General features: G+C 41.1%; 1 protein-coding gene across 2 annotated transcripts in view; it reads right to left on the bottom strand.

Annotated features, from left to right (window-relative positions):
- The window catches only part of STX7 (syntaxin 7), a 31,682-nt gene extending 15,096 nt beyond the window's left edge, over window positions 1–16,586 (bottom strand). The window contains exons 1-2 of one of the 2 annotated variants that reach the window (XM_039707484.1): window positions 16,506–16,586; window positions 9,830–9,970 (exon numbers count right to left, since the gene is read on the bottom strand). In XM_039707484.1, the coding sequence (XP_039563418.1) occupies window positions 9,830–9,911 (82 nt within the window). In that variant the 5' untranslated portion in view covers window positions 9,912–9,970; window positions 16,506–16,586. Of the gene's footprint in view, window positions 1–9,829; window positions 9,971–12,972; window positions 13,197–16,505 lie in introns of those variants that run through there. The other variant, XM_039707485.1, reaches the window with a different exon arrangement.
- Window positions 16,587–18,896: the final 2,310 nt, after the last annotated feature.

Raw genomic sequence — 18,896 nt, 5'->3', positions numbered from 1 at the left:
GCACAAATAAATTAATGCAATGAAGACCAAAACAACTTCTTTCCTCTAATACCATGGGTGCAAATAATCTTAATCCTAAACTGTGAATTAGTAATAACGGTACAAAGTGTAACACCACAGCATTGCTGCAGTAGAAAAGGTAAAAAAATCCCACCCAAATCCTTCAGTAAAATCCTAATGCTTGAAAGACAATGCACCAACTAAGAGAATGGAAAGGAAGAACAGAGTGGAGGTAACCTACCTCCTCTGGCAGGGCTGAGAAGTGTCCAAACACTGTTACTGATGCTCATATACAGCATTAGCCAAAGGAAACTGAGGAAGGTCTTACTTTGCAATGCTTACCAGCAACTTCAGCTACAGGAGTGAAGCTTTCTCAAGCTACCCACAATCAGCTGTCTTCCTGCTTTAAACTTCATTCTATTTCACATTTGGAAAACCAAACTTTAAAACCCCAAGTGGCCAGGACCAAGCTTGTTGCAGCTTTACAGATGGAGATGACATGTATCAACGAAATCCTGAGAGTTCTAAAAAATATATCTCAATATAGAAGCATGAAACTGAGGGCAAATGTGTTTAATGAGTGCTGCTTATTACCCCACTGCAGCAACTTCACTTCTTACTTGAATCACACAAAACTGCTTTATAGTCATCCAGCAGCTGTTTCTTTCAGCTTCCTTCAGTGAGACCCACCACATTGCCCAGTTTCATGAAGCTATGGTCTAATGCTTGCACAGAAAATGTGGCACTCACTGGGTGTGCATGGAAGAAACACCAACAGCAACATGAGCAACAAACACCGAGGCACTGCACTGCAGAGGACAAGAACCAGACAAGCAGGAAGAGCAAGCACAATGAAACCTGCCTTACAAAACATCAAGGATTGGGACCTCACAGGAAGGAGCAGAACAGCTCCTCCTGAATGCTAATTGTAATGGTCCCACCTATGTCGCCATCCTATACTTAAAAAGTGACAGACAGGGTTTTAGTTACTGTCTGAGGTTCACAGGGCTATAGCAACAACAGATATTTAAAGACATTGCTTTTCAGTCACTTTCCTTATTCCTGAGCCGAAGGAGAATAAACAGAATCAGCAAAGTGTTCCTTTGTGTACATCTAACACAAGATTTTATTTGCTCCATGTGAGCCTTATGCTCCAGCTATGGCTTCATAAGGCAAATAAGCAGTGACAACAGCACCAGCACAGTCACCTTGCAGAAATGCTTTTCAAATACCTCACACATGCTGCAACCGGGTGGGTTACTATGAAGAAATCTCCTACTTCTTTCCAGCTGAACAAGTGAGTCAACAAACAGCACATCCAGTTACAGATTAATTTGTGTGGAATTCAATAAACTTCAGAGTCCTTTCAGAGCAGGTTATTGGAACAAAAGAATTATTTGTTACAACTACACCAGTTCAAACTGCTTTTACCTGAGGACAACAGACTTCCTCAATTTATTAAAATCCAATTCCATGTGTTTTCCTTCTGCACTTCAGCTGAGGGTACTTGACTGAAAGCAGAAAACATTCCTAGATCAAGGAAAATTAAGAGAAATACCATTTACAAGGGCACCTAGTGACTGGACAAGGAGGAATGTCTTCATTCTGAAAGAGAGCAGGTTTACAGAAGAAAAATCTCTACTTGTAAGGGTGATGGGGCACTGGAACAAGTTGAGATGCTGTGGATGGACCATCTCTGGAAACTTTCACAACAAGGTTGGATGGGGCTTTGAGCAACACAATAGATTGGGTGGCATCCCTGCACATGGCCAGGGGTTGAAACAAGAACTCTGAGGTCCCTGTCAACCCAAGCCTTTCTATGACTCGATGATTCTGATTTGGTTGCAATATCTTCATCAGATGTAAGCCTTCTGTGTAAGACCCTCTTTAAAGCTATTAATCTAGTTCACTCACGCAAATTTTACATAAATCATAATGCCACGGTGCTATCTTGCTAACTCTACTTTAACCAAGAGTGACAGTTTATCAGAGGAATCAAATCCAGGACACCAGTCAAAAGATACCAGCTTATACTAAAAAGCACCCCCAGCAACTCACCTAATTGGAATGAAATCCAAAAATTTCAATCATTTGGTTTTAAGTAATTTGCTTTATTCTGTCTTAATTCAGTGTGTAATACTGATTATTCTAAAACAGGAGAATGCACCAGCACATAAAAACAGTAACTGATGTATGTGTGGGAAGGAGAAAATAAAGTGAGGATGGGCCTGAAGGTTGTCCTCTGAGCTCTAAGGACTAAAGACTCAGTAAGATTGAAAGAGTGGGAAAACATCCAATCTTGTAACCTTTTCTTTACATTTTGTTACAGCTTCTGGCATTTCTAAATACAATCATGCCCCAGAGTGACCAGGAACACCAGCAACAATGTCTCAAGTTCAGGATCTGCCCTAATTTTTTTCAGTGCTGTTGTAATTATTTCATTCTAGTGTACTCCCATCTATAATGGTCTTTCAAGGACAGAGTGAAGAGGGATTGAAGTATTGGCTGTTCTTCTAATGTGGGTGTAGAACACATTAAACACACATTGTTATAGTGCACAATAACTGATCATGAAATCAATTATTACAGCTCAGCCAAGGGGAAGTCATTAAATCAATCACTTTATGTTCTTATCCTAAAGTGCCCCTGGTAACTTCCTGAAACCCAGACGTTTGAGCACTTCTCTAAAGAATACCAGTTGCTTATTAAATTATGAAAATGAAGCATAATTCTGCAGTAAAAGTAACTGCACAAACACCATAACCCAACCCACTTCCATGAAGGAAGTCTGGTATTTAAGAAGCCAGCTCATTACTGCAGCATCCTCAGGAGCTGACATGGAAGGAGACAAAACCACCACAGACTGGTCAACACAAGCAAGTAGCTGCTACTGCAGGGTCTCTCCCAATCGATCACTAACCTGGGTTTATTCTAAGCCCTGACAGGTGTCCAGCCCCCAGCACAGCAGTTTTATAGCAGGTTTGATAGAGGGCTCTCTGTGTAATCAAGCTGCTATGCAGTCTCCTGTCCACAAGGAGGAAAATCCAACAAAACTGAGCTGCAAGAGGCATTTTAAGTACCTTAGAGAGGATCTGAAAAACAACTCTAAAGACAGGAAGAAGCATGAGGACTCTGGTCACATCCCTTCTCCTCTGCTGCAAATACAGGCTGTTTTGCAAAAGTTACCTTGTCAAGGTGAGTCCAGTCCATTTGTACTTGCTCCATCAACAAAAGCAACAGTTGCAGTAAAATTGTGGATATCTTCACTGGACACCTTGCTGTTTATAATAATTGTAATGCAATGCAATACAACGTCAGTCAAGGAAAAACTCTCCCTTTTCTGCATATATTGACACAAACAGTGTGCAGGAGCATACATGGAAAAACCATTTTTTCAGTCTATTCTGCTGCTAGCATAAATAAATCCCAGTTCCTCTTGTGCAGTGTCATCCAAATAAGGCAAAGACAAACAAGACAAAACACAAAAAGATTAAAAAACTTTCCAGATTCATAGACAAATCTGTGAGGCATGCTTCCTTAAATGTATATGCTATCTTACATAGAAAAAAGCCTTTAAGAATTGCATGGAAATGATTCAGGTTTTCTATTTCTATTTTGAGAAATAGTTTATTTCTACAAGAACTGTGAGCTTCATAATTTCACCTCATTGCAAAAACAAGCATTTAGAAAGACACAAATTAACTAACTTTCTCCTCAATTTCTCAGCCTTGGAAGAAGTCCACAAAACGAAATGTGGAAGGATACAATGGTGCTGAAAACCGCTAAATAACCAGCCTTTTTCAGGTTTTATAGAAACTTCATTCTATATCCAAGAAACATTCTGGACAACAGCAACAATAATAATATAAAAATTGTTTCAACTGGTATGTTCCCACAAAGTTCTGACAGTACCACTGTTAGAGGCCTCAACAAGCTCTACTGGGAGGCTGTTTTCTTTAGAAGCACACCTGTACAAAGCCACACTTTATATATAGACAAAACAGAATTTTCTTTTCATACAGGCTGTGATTTCAACACCTCAGTGATCTCATTTACTTTTCATGTGCCCCTCTTGTGTTCTTCTTTAGCCAAGAGTAATCATGCGAACCTGCTGGTGTTTCAAATATAGTGACAGATACAGATTTTCGTGAATGTTTCAGCCTTTTTAGCAGAACATCTACTGGGCTTAAACCACAACATAAAGGCATCCATTGAAAGTGTTAATATTTTTTAGGGTCTAATCTACATTTATTATTTTCTACAGTTAGATAAAGTTATAGGTGAAGTCATATGATTGATCTATTTTGACTCCCATCTTAACAACATTCAGTGAGAATAGTAGCTTACACAAAACTTGAGATGCAAAAGAAATTGAACAAAATTCCTGTCACAGGACAGGTATCACATGACAGCGGGATCACTGCTGGCTTAAGCTGACCTTCCAGGAATGTGCTCTATATGAATTGATACTTGTGCTGCCTTAACAAACAGCAAAGGATGTCAGCAGAAAGCAGAAGTCCCTATGAGAAAGAATCTCTCAAAGTCAGCCAGTCCCTTCCAATCATATGTGGATTGTGGCTACTGAATTTTATTTTTATTTTATTTGTGTTACCTTGCAGCATGCAGAGAATGTGTTTGTTGAGCTGGGCTGATCTTCAGTGTGAACAAACAAGTCAAATACTCTATCAGTGACCTGCCAAACCAACACTGAGCAAGGTTAGATTATGCCACTCTTACTGGCTTTGCAACCAACTCTACACAAAATGCTGACACAACCTGGAGGAGTTGGGAAGTGAAGGAAGGGTTTGGTAGGGAAGGAATATGAATCCATTACCACAGTTAATGTAGGTTCTCTAGTTTGATTACTGTTTGCAAACAAAAAAAAAAGTGCTTTAAAATAAATGTTTTAAAACCCAAAGACTGGGTATATTTTACCAATATCAGGCTTTGTTCTGCGTTCCCAAGAAAAGGCAGCATTCTAAACTGTTTCTATATTGCTAGCTCCAAAGCCCAGCTCAGGATGCCAGTGGAGACTTGATAGTTACAAATCTAGCCTGCACTGCTCTTGCTTTTCTTCAGGGACTGCTCCAAGTAACATATTTGGTAGCTACAAATAAAATATTAACTACAAAGCAAAACAAAGGCATACTAGCCTGCTTCCTTGGTGACCCACACGCAGTAGAATTATTGTATGTGGGGGGAGGAACAAGCATGGCTGTCTACTTCTTGCACAGTTCCTGTCAGAGACATGAGTCAAATCTTTCCAGCTGAACAGAAGAGACACCTACTCCTCTAATTGTATCCTTCCTACATTTATAATTATGAAGTTGTTCCTATAGAGGAATGCAAGAGGAATTTCTCCCTCTTGGAAGCATATTTTTAAATAAATTGCTTTCCCTCTTTTAGCCACATAAAGAGAATCAGTTCTTTAAAACATAGAAGATGGTCAGATTTCAAAGAACTGCTCCCCCTGAACTTCAGTTGTGAAAAGTCTTAAAGTTACATATTTTAAAGTCTTTAAATTAGGCTTTTTGTTTTTGTTTAAGCTACTTTCATCTGTCCACTTGTTGGAAGATCAGATTTATACCATTTTATGCCCTTCCAAAAGACAGGGAGAGGGGGAAAAAAAAGAAAGAAACCAATCACATATGGATTCAATGTGTTCATCCTCCTAGGCATATCCCAGTAGGGTAAATGAACATGCCTGTTAGAAATACAGTTTTTTAAGCAGGCAGAATTTGTTTTGTCACAGACAAATATATTTTGATAGCTCACCTTGTATCTGTGCATCACACTCATTCCTTGCCTATCCAGCTGCTGTAGACAAGCAAACAAGAGGAAATATTTCAAGCAAATATTGAAGGAAGGCATTCAGATTTGTCTCAAGTTAATAGCACTGCCATTAAGCTGACAAATAGGTGAGAGTGCTACCTGTGAAATCCAGTTCTAGAACAACTGCTCCTTCAGTAAACTGATTAAACCACCTTGATAACAGGTTCTCTCTCTGCAAAGGCCAGACAGGTTGGAGCTTTACATCCTACATATTCTTTCACATATTTTCTCCTCCATATTCTTGTTCTTCATGTTCAGAAAGTTAGGGACAAACCTCAACCACCTTTAAAAGCAACAGACTTTTAAAGTATGAAATGTAGCTCACCTAGATTTTATAAACAGATATAATATAGGCCTGGAATGAGAATTACAGCTACTTTGGACTAGAATCCAGACAGACCATCAAACCTTAACCATCAATTGTGTTCTAGCAAGACAGAAATTCAGCAGCTATCCAAGTCTAGCTCATTAAACACTTCTTTGGCCTTATTATTTGACTCTGAAGCTCCCTTAGCTGTTTGCAGATCTGCTTCTCATCACTGTTAATACAGACCCAAAACCAAACCAGCGAGACATGGCTTGCAGGCATTGCTGACCTCACTGAGGTTCAGCACACAACACTGCAGCTCATTTGAGCACATGTGATTCAGACTCCCCAGACTTCAGAGCACTGCTCAGAGTCACATGGATACTCCAAAACTCCAAGAGTGGGTCTGAGAGCCTAACTCTCCCTCTCCTGCCTCAGGCCCTCCACTCTCTTTGCATGTCAAGAGCAGCCTTAAGTTGTGCAACTCCAGCTTTTCAGTGAAACAGTTGTAACAAAAGTAATAGAGAAATACCCCACAAACTAGTTCCCTAAATCTCAGCTCAGATATGTTGCTGATAAAATGTGAGTTTCATGCTGAGCAAAGCAGACTGTTCTCTAGATGTTAAGTGATGTTATAATCACTTATTTCTGCAGAAATGCTGGAAAAGTGAAACAAAGCATATCATTCTCTAAAGAACAGCTGAGAAAAGCTTCTACACACAGAATAATCTGGGGCTGGGGATCTCAAAACAGGCAGGTATAAGAGAACTCACCAGACAGGCAGCAGCAGAAGCTGCTTCCCATTAACTAGCTCAATTTCAATCTTCAAGGTCCTAAAAAGGACTCACCAGCACCCTCTCCTCCAAAGAAACTCAAACAGTCCAGTACAGATAGCATTTATTGCAGTAGTTGAACAAAGGTTTGTACAAGGCAGAAGTGATTTATAGCTCTCAACACACCTTCAACAACACAATCAATGGCATGATTGCATCAACAGATAAAAAATCTGCTCTTTAAAGTTAAACGGCTAACCAAGATGTTACCAAACACAAATGTAGGTCTTTCCATTACCCAGAACCAAAAAGTTCTGGTTAATGGAAACTGCAGTTATCTTGTAACTGATACAATTATTGAAGCAGTGTGTTAAACTAGCATAGAGAGGAGCTTTCCTAGCCAATCAATAACAGTGGGCTAGATGAACTAGGAAAGAAATGACAGTATTAATACAAGAGCAGCATCCTGCCCATGCATTATGAGTGAGGTACTTATATTAAGTATTTTCTCTTGAAACAGATCAGTTTTATTACTTGGAAAGCGAGGATGTAATAATTCAATCTTGAAGAAATGTTCAAGATTTTTGTTCTCATCCAGGCTACTTCCTATAAACTCTGGTATATTACGAAATCTTGGCTGCACAATGTCATCTAATATAGGAAGTTCTGTATTTCTCCAACAAGTTAAAGGGCCAGCTTGTAGCTGGACGGGCCAGTTTCCTTTCAACTAATCTGCATCTCATCTCCATGTCCGTAGTAGTATTCCCACTTTGCTTGCACGTTAGCAGAAGTGTGAACCAGTTTTGAGGTACCTCCTGAAGTAGCCTCGTGATCTGAAATGAAATTAATTTCCTCTATTAATCTCATTCTGAAAACCAGAGTATCTACACACCTCCAGGTTAACCAAGAAGAATTCAAATGTGTTGATGCCTCTCACAAATGCTTATTTCTAGGCAGAAGTGCAAAACCAAGTCAACTGCTTAGATGGAAACACGTACATTTAGGGTCAAGATTCCTCTCTCTTCCCTCACCTTCCTAAACAAGATGATAAATTGCAGCCCAGGAGACATGTTCAGCATCTCACTAGCACTAGGTTGTCTAAGGTTGCAAGTTTCTTCCCATCTGACCAGGAAGTTCCTGCAGCTCACACATTCCAATAGGAAGTTGGACAGGTATTACACACAGAGAAAAAAAAAGCTAGAAAAGAGTCCATAAGTCCTTAGAGACCTCATTTCACATGTCCAACCTGCCCAGTTGGACAGGTATTACACACAGGGAAAAAAAAAGCTAGAAAAGAGTCCATAAGTCCTTAGAGACCTCATTTCAGGAAACACATTCAAGATGTCCATAGTATCCAGACCCTCATAAAAATCTATGGACTGCAAAAGTAGCTGAGTGATTACTCAGTTCAGTCAGATCTACAGAAGAGCAAGGGATGGAATCCAGCTGTCTCCCTACCAGAACTAGAAAAGTGCTTGGCTGGAGCTTTTCAGAGCAAAGCTCCTGTTTCTGATGCCATGCAGCAGTGGGGCTAAGAGACATTTGGACTTGGGTCTTGGCATGTAGCAACTTTAGCAATCTAAATTTCAAAATACAAAAGACAGCAGGACTGCAGATAACTCTTCTGGCACATCTCCTATCTATGCATGGGCAGCTTGCTGTTAGCATGCCTTGGGGAGGGGACACGGAAGAAGAAAGAGAAGGGACGGAAGGGGAAAGATGAGACTAAGGAATCACTGAGTCCAGCACAGGACAGTTACTTATGTTCAGCAACTTTCACAATACTCCAGTTTCAATCACTGACTTTATGTTTTCATCTGACAGAAAACCCTTTTACATCTTGGAGCCTCTGTGTCTGTCACAGGTTGACAGCTGCCTCTGGAAGACCAAGTTAGAAGCATCAGACTGAATGAATTCACTGAGTAGATTTTAGGAAATAAAGCATGAGAACTTTTAGAGAGTTGGTTTGTGAACTTTAGGTTGTGGAAATACCACCCTGAAGTACAGAAACTTTTCAATAAGGCAAAATTGCAAACTTTGTTCCTGTCTGTTGAGATCTTAAGAAATTCTTTCTGGAAGAAAATAGAAAATGTAACTGAAGAAAAATAGGAAAAAACCCAATCTGTGCCACTAACCTGTGCCACAAATATCAACTTCTAGAATTTGTCTTGCAAAACAAAGATCAAAATTTTAATAATAACTGACATACTTTACTGTCCAGAATTCATTAGAAGTTTTAACATTGAAATAGTCATTTCTGCATGCACTCTGCATCCTGCACAACATAAAACACATGTACCAAAACTAGCCACATGTTGTTCATGACTACCTCCCTTCTGATGAATCATATACTTTACATAATTTGTGAATCAGGTTGTATTTGCTTTGTATACATACACATTAAAAAAAAAAGGAAAATAGGATTGAAAATCCCAGCAGCCTAATTAACCTCTAGCTTGAATACCCTAGTTAGGTGGCTAAAAAATACTAAGTAGCATGAAAATAAGCACTGGTATTTTAAAACCTGCAGAATCTTATTTACATATCAAAGACATACAAGGGACAAGGGGAAGTTGCAAGGCCACAGCTTCTGTCCCTGCTAAAAAATTCAAGCTTCAGTGAATACTTGATGCAATCCTTGCTCAGCAAGCACATCAACCTACTATCTTAAAGTGTCCTTTAGCTGCCAGGACAAAACAGGTGAATACGGAGTGATACTATCTGTACTTGCTAACAGATCACTGTTAACAATACACATAAAGGAAGGAATGGCCATGGTGTGTGGGGTGCCACTAACCTACCAAATGAGTAGGCAGAATCGGAGTTAATTCCCATGAATGAATCTGAGACACGCACCTCGAGTGGAGCCATCACCATTACTGAAATTTTACACAAAACATGCACAAATGCAACTTACAGCATTGTGTGATCTTCTGGATGTTAGAAGTTATGCGTTGGGCTAGTTGATTAGGATCCCCAAAATCTGGTCCATACGACATGGCTGAGTAGATGTGCTGTCACGGTCATCCACAACAGGGAAATGACAGACAGTCTCTACCTACAGAAAACAATAGTTATGTTTTGGTCACTGGATTATAAAGGTCTTAATCTTCTTAAAGAATACATGGGAGAAAATTAAAGAAAACTCCACATACTAATGTTTACCCTCTCTGAAAGCACTGTACTTCAAAGATAGAGTTTATTCTTTGTCAAACTTCTTATATATTTTCCCCACTGTAATCAAAGAGTGTAAGTTTCATTGCATTGACCATTCCAGTAAAAAAAACTGTATGTTTAATCTGAAACTGCCAAACCCTCTGAATAATTTCATCCCAAACCAATTATATTGTTATTTACATACCACATATCACCCATCCCACCAATAAAATCCAGCATAAGTAACCACTGGAAAAAAAATCCTCAGCAGATATCACACAAGACACCATAAAAAAGGCAGCAACCAGTTTTCTCCAAACACCAATCATTTGTATCAACTTCAGTTTTAGTTTAATCCAGTGTCACCTAAATTCTATGAATTAGCCCTTTATCCTGTTTCAGCTGCTGTGTTTGTTGATATGAATTAATTTTTCAACAACTTGGATATTCAAAAACATTTTTAGGGGTGTTTTTCCATCCATACAGATCAGATTTCAGCACAAGCTCATGTGCTCATATCCTAAATAGAAATTAACAAGACATAGATTACAATACCTGTGCAAAACAAAACTGGTAGTTTATCTGTTCTGCAGTGAGAATGCAGAATAATCAAGTGGAACACAACCAACACAATCCCACAATTTCATCCAGGCTGCGTTTTCCTGCACACAACCTTCACAGGTTGAACATTTTAACTTCACCACTTCCCCACATTTCCACTGCTCAACCCAAACTATGTGCCTTCCAAACAATGTCCTCTCCTCCTGGCCCATCAGCTTCTGGTTAAGAGACAACATTAAAACTCAGTTTCATGTATAGAGGAAAAGAAAGCACATTTACTGTGTGAAAAGAAGGAAATGAAAAGGCCAACTGATTTGTCAAGTATGACAGCAGCTGTGCTACAATTTGCAAACTCAAGTCCTTAAAAACTTTTTTTTAAATACAAACAATTAACAGTCCTTGTTGCCAGATATTTCCTTTCACCTTTAGAAATGCCTGTATTAATACAGGCAGCAATACCCTGGCTGTTTTAAAACACAACTGATTCCATATCTCTGTCATATGAAATGATCTCTAGTGGAACCAAGACATGGTACTGGTCCTGACAAGGTACATCCCACCAAAACTTCACCAGGGATGTAACTACAGAGGTCAGGGCCACCCCGGCTGCCCTATAGGTGACATCACCTGTGCCCCATGAAAAAGCTGCTGCTACTATGAAGACAAACTCTGCATGATTTTGAAATGGCTGCTTCACTACCATCCCAAGCCCTGCTTGGATTCTTCAGGGCCTAGTAATGAACAACCTGCCTGCAGACGAGGCCACAGGGAGTGTATTTGCACTCTCCTACTTGCTGCACCATTGCCTGAGCGTCATGATAACTGTCTGCACTGTCCTTTCCTTTGTCTGTACCACATGCAGATTCAAGTTATTTTGACTGAAGTCTGGAGTCAGTCAGCCAGCCAGCCTAAGTCCCACTTATCTGGGCCAAGACTGGAATTACAACCCTTGATTTTTTTGGAAATTCCAGGCAACTGAATTTGTATTGCAAGAGCAAGCCCATGCAACCTTTACAGCAAATAAATGGCTCTATACCTTAGTGTATTGACAAAGTAAGGAAATTTACCAATTCAGTGAAAAATACAATAGTAGGCATAAAATCCAAAGAAACCACCCTAAAACTAAGTTTGAAAAAGATTTCTCAGAACTGCTGACAGTTTTTTTTAAAAGTTATTGCTATTTCTAGATACCTTAGTATCAAGCTAACTACAATGCTACTGACTAAAAAACTTTTTAGTTAAATATTATAGTTAATGTTAAAAGTTGTTTAACTTTTATGGTTAATAGTAATGTTAAAATGCCACTGCTAAGGAGAAGAGATGGCAAAAGACCAAGCTACCTTGTGTAGAATTAACTGAAACAATATTTCATGATTGGTTTTTCTTCTTTTGTATTCCTATTCACCAAACAGATGCCTGTAACACTGTTCTCAGGAATACTTTTACAATCAAGAGATATACACTGAATATTTCATCCAAGTCTTGACAAAAGTAGCTACTGCTTTTTTTTTTCTTGCAAATTTCTACAGCTAACTGTAAGTATCTTTAAAGAAGTTACACTCCACTACACTGACAAGCATGCAGATTGTTCAATACATAAGACTTAAGAATTGTTCAACTTTCTACTACAGCCAAACACAATAGATAGCAAGAAGATGGTCAGATAACAGAGTACCAAATCCACAGGCTATAGTTCAGGTTTTCATCTGCACATGTAGGTCTCTCTAATTGTTGATACTCACATAGTTAAGAATTAAGTATGATAACAACTCTTAAGAGCTGTTATCATACTCACATACTTAAGAATTGAGACTTACAGTAAACTTGTAGGATAGCCACATAAATTCACTGAGGGCTTACTCCATGCACATTCTTCTGCTAACAGAGCTATTCCTGAGTATGTCAATAAAACAGGGAGGTGACAGAGTAAGCGACTGTCTGGGGAACAGACAGAAAGAGAGGTAAGAGGACAGCCATCAGCTGTCATCACCTCCCGGTCTTCACCACACTTTCTCCCTCTAGTTCTCACCATAACACGGGCATCTGAACCAGATGACCACCCTACTTCCATTCACAACTCCTTCACTTGTGAGTGCTGAGTTACTCAAACTCCTCTGAAAACACAGATAAGCTGCGCCCTTGGAAAGTCAACTGCTAATGACCTAGACAAGGTCAGGGTTTCAACCACCAGGAAACAAAACAGGCATGCACCAAGCACTTCTTTCCATCCATGATAGGAGCATTCATCAAGACACTGAATTTCCATAGAAATTACCTTTTCACTTTCACAGCATTTAACTACTCTGTCGTGATGTATTTGGCATGACTGGCTGCACAACTTACAAAACAGGGAAGTTGAAGGCCTGCTGCAGTTGCAGGAAGTACACTTCTCCTTCAAACTGGAACCGAGCTGCATTTGTGATAGTCTTCAGTTCCTCTAAAAGTTTCAGTCAGGTGTGAGTTTCTGATTGCACATTTTATCTTCTGCTCAACATCACTGCCTCTGAATGGGAGTATATCTAGTGCCAATTCAGCTAGTCAAGCTACTGTAGAAAGTCCAAGGAATTGAGTCTACAGGCACAAATGAAATGAGAAATCAGAACATTTTATTAACACTAACTAAGCAGGACCTCACTGTACATTGAGGTTTAAAGACTACAAAGGTCTGAATATATTTTTAATGATTTCTGCATTAACTAGATCCTATATCACATGGTCACTCCACACCAAAACAAAAAATGAACCTTAGTACCAACATATCTTCTAGAAAGGTGTTTGTCAGGCAAAAAATCCACCTTCCCATTGGCTATGAATATAGAGACAAGAAAGTCTCCATATCTAAGCAGCTCCTCAGTGTCATTCCTGAAAGCTCTATCAGGACAAAAGGAAGTGATGTGACAAGCACCGCACATGTCAGATTTCACAGCAGTCACACAAATACTTTGCAGACTCCAATAAGATACAGTTAATAAGCACCTAATCTATTTTGTATTTTATCATTTAGATATTTGAGGAATTCTCCTTCTCACAGATATCTACCCAGATACATTAGGATAAGAACCCTTAAGCAACAGTTTTACTGTTTGAGCAATATTATAGCATTAGGACCTAGAATGTTTACACGGACCCCTAACTTTCAGAAAGCAAAAATACATACTGCATTCCATAGAACACTTGAAAATTTAAATCTGACCTGATTTTATGCCTTTAAGTATCCAGAAACAAGTCATGGGACTTTCCTTACAGGATATTTTTTTCCCTAAATAAAGGTCACAGTAACAAAGTTTCTCCTAAACAATATGTGGCTTCCTTTATAAACTACCCCTCCCAAAAAAAAAAAAAAAAAGTGCAAAATTCTTCAAGCAGGGTGAAAACTCAAGCAAAAGTGATGAACTGCTGAAAAACTTGGACAAAAATTTCAGCAAGTCACAATGTTAGCTACAGAAAAGATAAGGACCTCCTGTTACAGCTCCTGAGGGTTTCTCATACGAGAGAATAGTCCCTCTCAAAACAGAGGGATTCTCTTAGCAATTGACTTAAGACACAGGTGAGCATTAAATCTGTCATTATTTTTGCTAGGGGATAAGGGAGGTTTCATTTCTTCCTGGACTTATGTCTCTTTTTCCTTTATACTTCAGCTAAAATATTTAGACTGATATTGCATTTCCCACTTTCTGCTTTTACAACTTCTAATGTGCTGAAATCCTGGTCCACAGGCAGGCTGTAGGCCCCCATAATACAAAACCCAGACTGATATTACATTTCCCACTTTCTGCTTTTACAGCATCTAATGTGCTGAAATCCTGGTCCACAGGCAGGCTGTAGGCCCCCATAATACAAAATCCACTGTGGAGCATAAGAAATAAGCAAACAAAGTAGCAGCAAAATTAAATTCTTCTTGCCTTCCTAAAAGAAGAGTTTCCAGACTATTTTTTTAAAACCTCCACTTTCAGGTAGAAGTCAAACTTAAATCCATTTATGGTAGAAAAAAGCAAAATTTATTTAAAACTGCATCAATACTAACAGAAAAGATGTCAAAAGGTAACTGCCTACCTACTCTGTAGCCTTGCCACATTACTGATGCTGAAACCTACCAAAAGCAATCTCACATCATCTAACAGCTGTATGTTTGGAGTTTTCTGAAATAATTATTAGATTGTAACACTGGTCAGTGTTTTAGTAATTTTTCCTAAAAATGATTCTGTTGAAAAAGGATGCAATTTAAAGCAGCAGCATTTAAACTGCTCAGAATGAAAAACTAAATTACAGAAGCCTGAAATTCTATTTGGCCTAACGCATCACCAAAGCTTAGCATATATGGATAAAAATTAACATGCTTACAATTGTCTGATTCATCCACACTGATATTTATGATGAACTCGGTGAAGGAAGTGCATAGCTTTCACAAGCCTAAGAGAACATATTAGTGTTTGGCAAAATGCCTTAAGTAAGAGAATTATGTTTCCTAGGAGCGCACAAGGCATTTAAAAGCCTTACAACGAAGCAAGGAATAAGAAAATGAACACTGGGAACTGGAACTATGGGGGAAGAGAGGGAATGGGAAGTCTGAAAATGGACCTGATGACCATTTCAAAGTGCCGAGTTTCTTGTGCAGCTGGTTGGCAAACAATATTTCATGGGAAAAAGAAGATGGATGAGAAGCCCGATTCATGGTAGCTTGTTCGTTACCAACAGATCAAGTGCACAGAGGGAGAAGTTACCTTTGCACAAAATCTGATTGCAACACATACCAAGTCTCTCTGAGGCCTACCAGGGTGCTACTGACTACATATAGCTCATGGTCTCTTTTCTTCTTCTCTCTCAAGGGTTTCACTTCAGTGTAAGCCACCAAGAAGAGTGCTACCTCATATTCTTCCAAAGACTACAAAAGGGGTCGTCATGAAGCAAACACAGACACAGGTTATAACAATGCCACCATTTAGCACCACTTTCTTCTAATTTTGACATATTTTAACTAATTTTTTTGTCCCCTTTTTATTTTTTTTTTTTCCATTAAGAGGAATTGCACAAACCCCAGGCTCCAAGCAGCAGGGCTGCACTGCCCTTATGCAAAGCACAAGCCTGTACAGTATAATGACCCATCAGGAGGGCTCCACTCGCCCTGCTGGCACAGCCCGCTGCCTTTGAACGGCTTGTGGAGGGGATCTCAGCACAGGAGCACATTGCTTCTGCCCAAGTATCCTGAGATTTCAACACCGGGCGTCTTCAATTAAGATGTAGTGCCCTGCATTGCATAAAAAGCGGAGTGAAACCTTCCACTGACTTGCTGAGTTAGAAGAGGCGCCCGTTTCTGAGGCAGCGCCGAGCGATTCACCAGGAAAACAGCGATAAGGTCGGGCCGGGGCCGGCGCGCCAGGCCCGGGCTCACTATTTACATCGGCCACGTTTATACTGTCCCCTTCTCCCGCTGACATGCTCCCCTCGGACCTGGAACAGCAAGGGGAGCATTTCCATAAGGCCGGGGTGCCCGTCCTACCCTGCAGCTCCACACCAGCTGCTATAAAACACCGGCCGTAGGCCCCGAGAGCATCGCCAAGCCCAAAGCCCTGGTACCGTGGGTGTCACAGGGAAGGGTGCGGGGAAAGGAGCTGCTGCTGGCACCACCGACCGCGCTGACCGACCGCGCTCCCCTGGCAGCCCCGGCCCCGCCCCCCCCGCCTCGCCCACAGCCGCCGGCTCGCCCCAGAGCCGGGCACGGGGGCGCGGCCCCGGCTCCAGCGAGCCCCTTCCCGCCGCCCTCCGACAGGCTCCCCGCGCCTGACAGCCCCGTCCCGGCTGGCCGGACACCGCCCAGGTCCCCCTGCCTGCAGCGGACGGTACCCCCATCGCCCCAGCGGAGCTCCCGCGGGTCTTACCCGGCCCCGGCGAACCAGCTCCCCGGGGCGCGGCTGGGGGCGGCGGCGGCGCAGGGCGGGGAGGGGGGGCCGGGCGGTCCCTGACGGGCGGCTCCGCCCGGGTCTGCCGGGGAACCCTGCTGCTGCCGGGCCCCGGCGGCTGCCGAGGGGAAAGGGGCAGCCCCGGCATCCGCAGCCCTATGAGATTGAAAAATGTGAGAGTGAAGGGCAGGGAGAGTGTCCCTCAGGGTGTTGCATGGTTGCTGTTGCATCCGGAAGCAAGGGGAAAACATGGGCAAGGATACAATATTACAGTGAAAAATACGGCGTTACTTTGTTAATAGCCTGCTTTGCCCGCCCTGCCTTCCGCTTGGGTTGTTTCTCCTCTAAAGGGGAATGGGCAATTCAAAGAGAGTGCGTGGTAAATTGTAGATCTCTTTAAAGGTGCCTTTGAATGCAGAGATTCACAATATGCAGCTGGGATGGGAGGCAAGCGATGCCAGGAGCACGAAAAACGAAGGATGAATTCACGCGGCTGCCAGTACCGGGCTCGGGAGGACAAGGAGGATGCGGCAGCCACAGCACCAGGGCTCCTCCTGGCCCAGCTACCTGAGAAGTGACAGCTGAGCCTCCAGGCTGCCTGCACAGCATTTAAGGCATCTCTGCACCCTCCCCACCTCTTCAAAGGGACAATGACAGGGACGCTCCCCAGAGCCCCGGGGCTGAGCTGCTGCGTCTGCAGGATACCCCCGTGCGCATTAAATAGCACAGAGCAAACAGCCCGCAGATCCGATTGCTGGGAATGCCGCCTCCTCCACACAGCCCAGCCTCGCCTGAGCAAGAGCTGCAGAAACTGGGAACTGCAAGCTTAATTCTGCTTAATCATAGATCATAGATCTATTAGCTTAATCATAGATCTCGGTCGTTAAAATTTAGAAATAGCTGAAGCAGTGAAAAATGCACTAGGCATCCTAACCCAATAATAACAGAGAAGTCTAATAAACTGCAGACACAATGGAGTGTCAAGTTAAAGGCCTGAAATAGGCAAGACTACACTTTACCTCACATGGGTGGTTCTTGCTGGGTCTCAAAGCATGCTGAAAGGAGAGGCAACATAGTCTCCCAAACTTATATAGAGTTCTGACATTAATTGTTTGGAAGTGCCATTTTATTCCTTTCATGAATTGAAGTTACTAAGGAAAAAAGCTGTTCTGATATGTATTTTTGCTGCAGGAATGCTGTATACATAGCCAATCTATTTTTACCAGGCTATTTTATTAGTGAAGATTTTAGCTTTGCTACATGTGCGGGTGTTTCCCCCAAGATCCCACTAGATGGTGCACTAATGAGAGTATAATGCACATTCCTTCCAAATTAAGGGCCTGCCTCAATTATTACTTCTGTCATATAAACTCCATTGATTGACCCAGTCACTCCCGCTTCATAAAACTTCAGCAGAGATCACTGTCAGTTTTCCTCCAGAAAATAGTACAGCTTTCACTTTATGATTTCAAAAATGTGTTTCCCCTTAAAAAAGTGACCCTTCATCCCTGAGAATACTTTTCCTGCAGGTCACCACTCGGGTACATTTTTTTTTAGGCTCAGAGGTAAGACCCAGTCATTGCTGATCAATGTTGATTCTCATCCTATGGAAACAAGGTATCCAAACACTTTCCTAGTGAAGCTGAGTGCTTCATGAAGAAAATCCTGCTCCTCACCTGCTGTTAGCTCACATCATAAGCATCCACATTTTACTGTTAAATATCTCAAAGTCATGATTATTTAAAGTAACCAGTCAAAGAATAATATAAAAGTCTGAGAGGATTATATGGATTATAAAATATTTTTTTCAATGAAATGTCTGTACTATAAAAATACCTAAATAGCCTTTGTAATAGAATCATAAAATAATTATGAATGTACAGTTACTAGACTATTGATCATACTTATTGATCAGAACTGCTAAGAGCATGGTATGCCCTCAGAATATTTTTCTTAACTCCTATAGAAAAGCCATTGACAGGGAGAACATGCCCTGTTTCACCCTTTTAAATAAAACCAGAATATTCCCTCTGTTTCCTATTCTAGCAATCGTGCATGAATAGGGGTTGTAAAGAAGCCTTGGCTGAGTGTTATCAGAGATGCTGATGCATTTGTGCTTCTAAATGCATTTGGCTCCTCTCTAGAGCTCTCACATCAGCATTACCTGGGAATTGAATTAAGAATCATCATTCCCCTACCTTTCCTGTTCCTTGTGGAATGTAATCAGATTTCAAATGACTGAATTAAATGGGGAAAGCTCTGGGTAAAGAAAAGGGGAAATGTTGAGCCCCTGCTATGCACAGTCACTGTGTACCATGGAAGATGCTCTGGATATTTAATAACAGGTCAGAGCATTCCCATTTATATTGT

The sequence above is a fragment of the Passer montanus genome, unplaced genomic scaffold (assembly GCF_014805655.1).
Source record: "Passer montanus isolate IOZ18808 unplaced genomic scaffold, ASM1480565v1 scaffold2, whole genome shotgun sequence".
In the NCBI taxonomy this organism is placed as follows: domain Eukaryota; kingdom Metazoa; phylum Chordata; class Aves; order Passeriformes; family Passeridae; genus Passer; species Passer montanus.
Note: the sequence above shows the minus strand (reverse complement) of the source record. Positions and strands in the feature narration are given on the sequence as shown.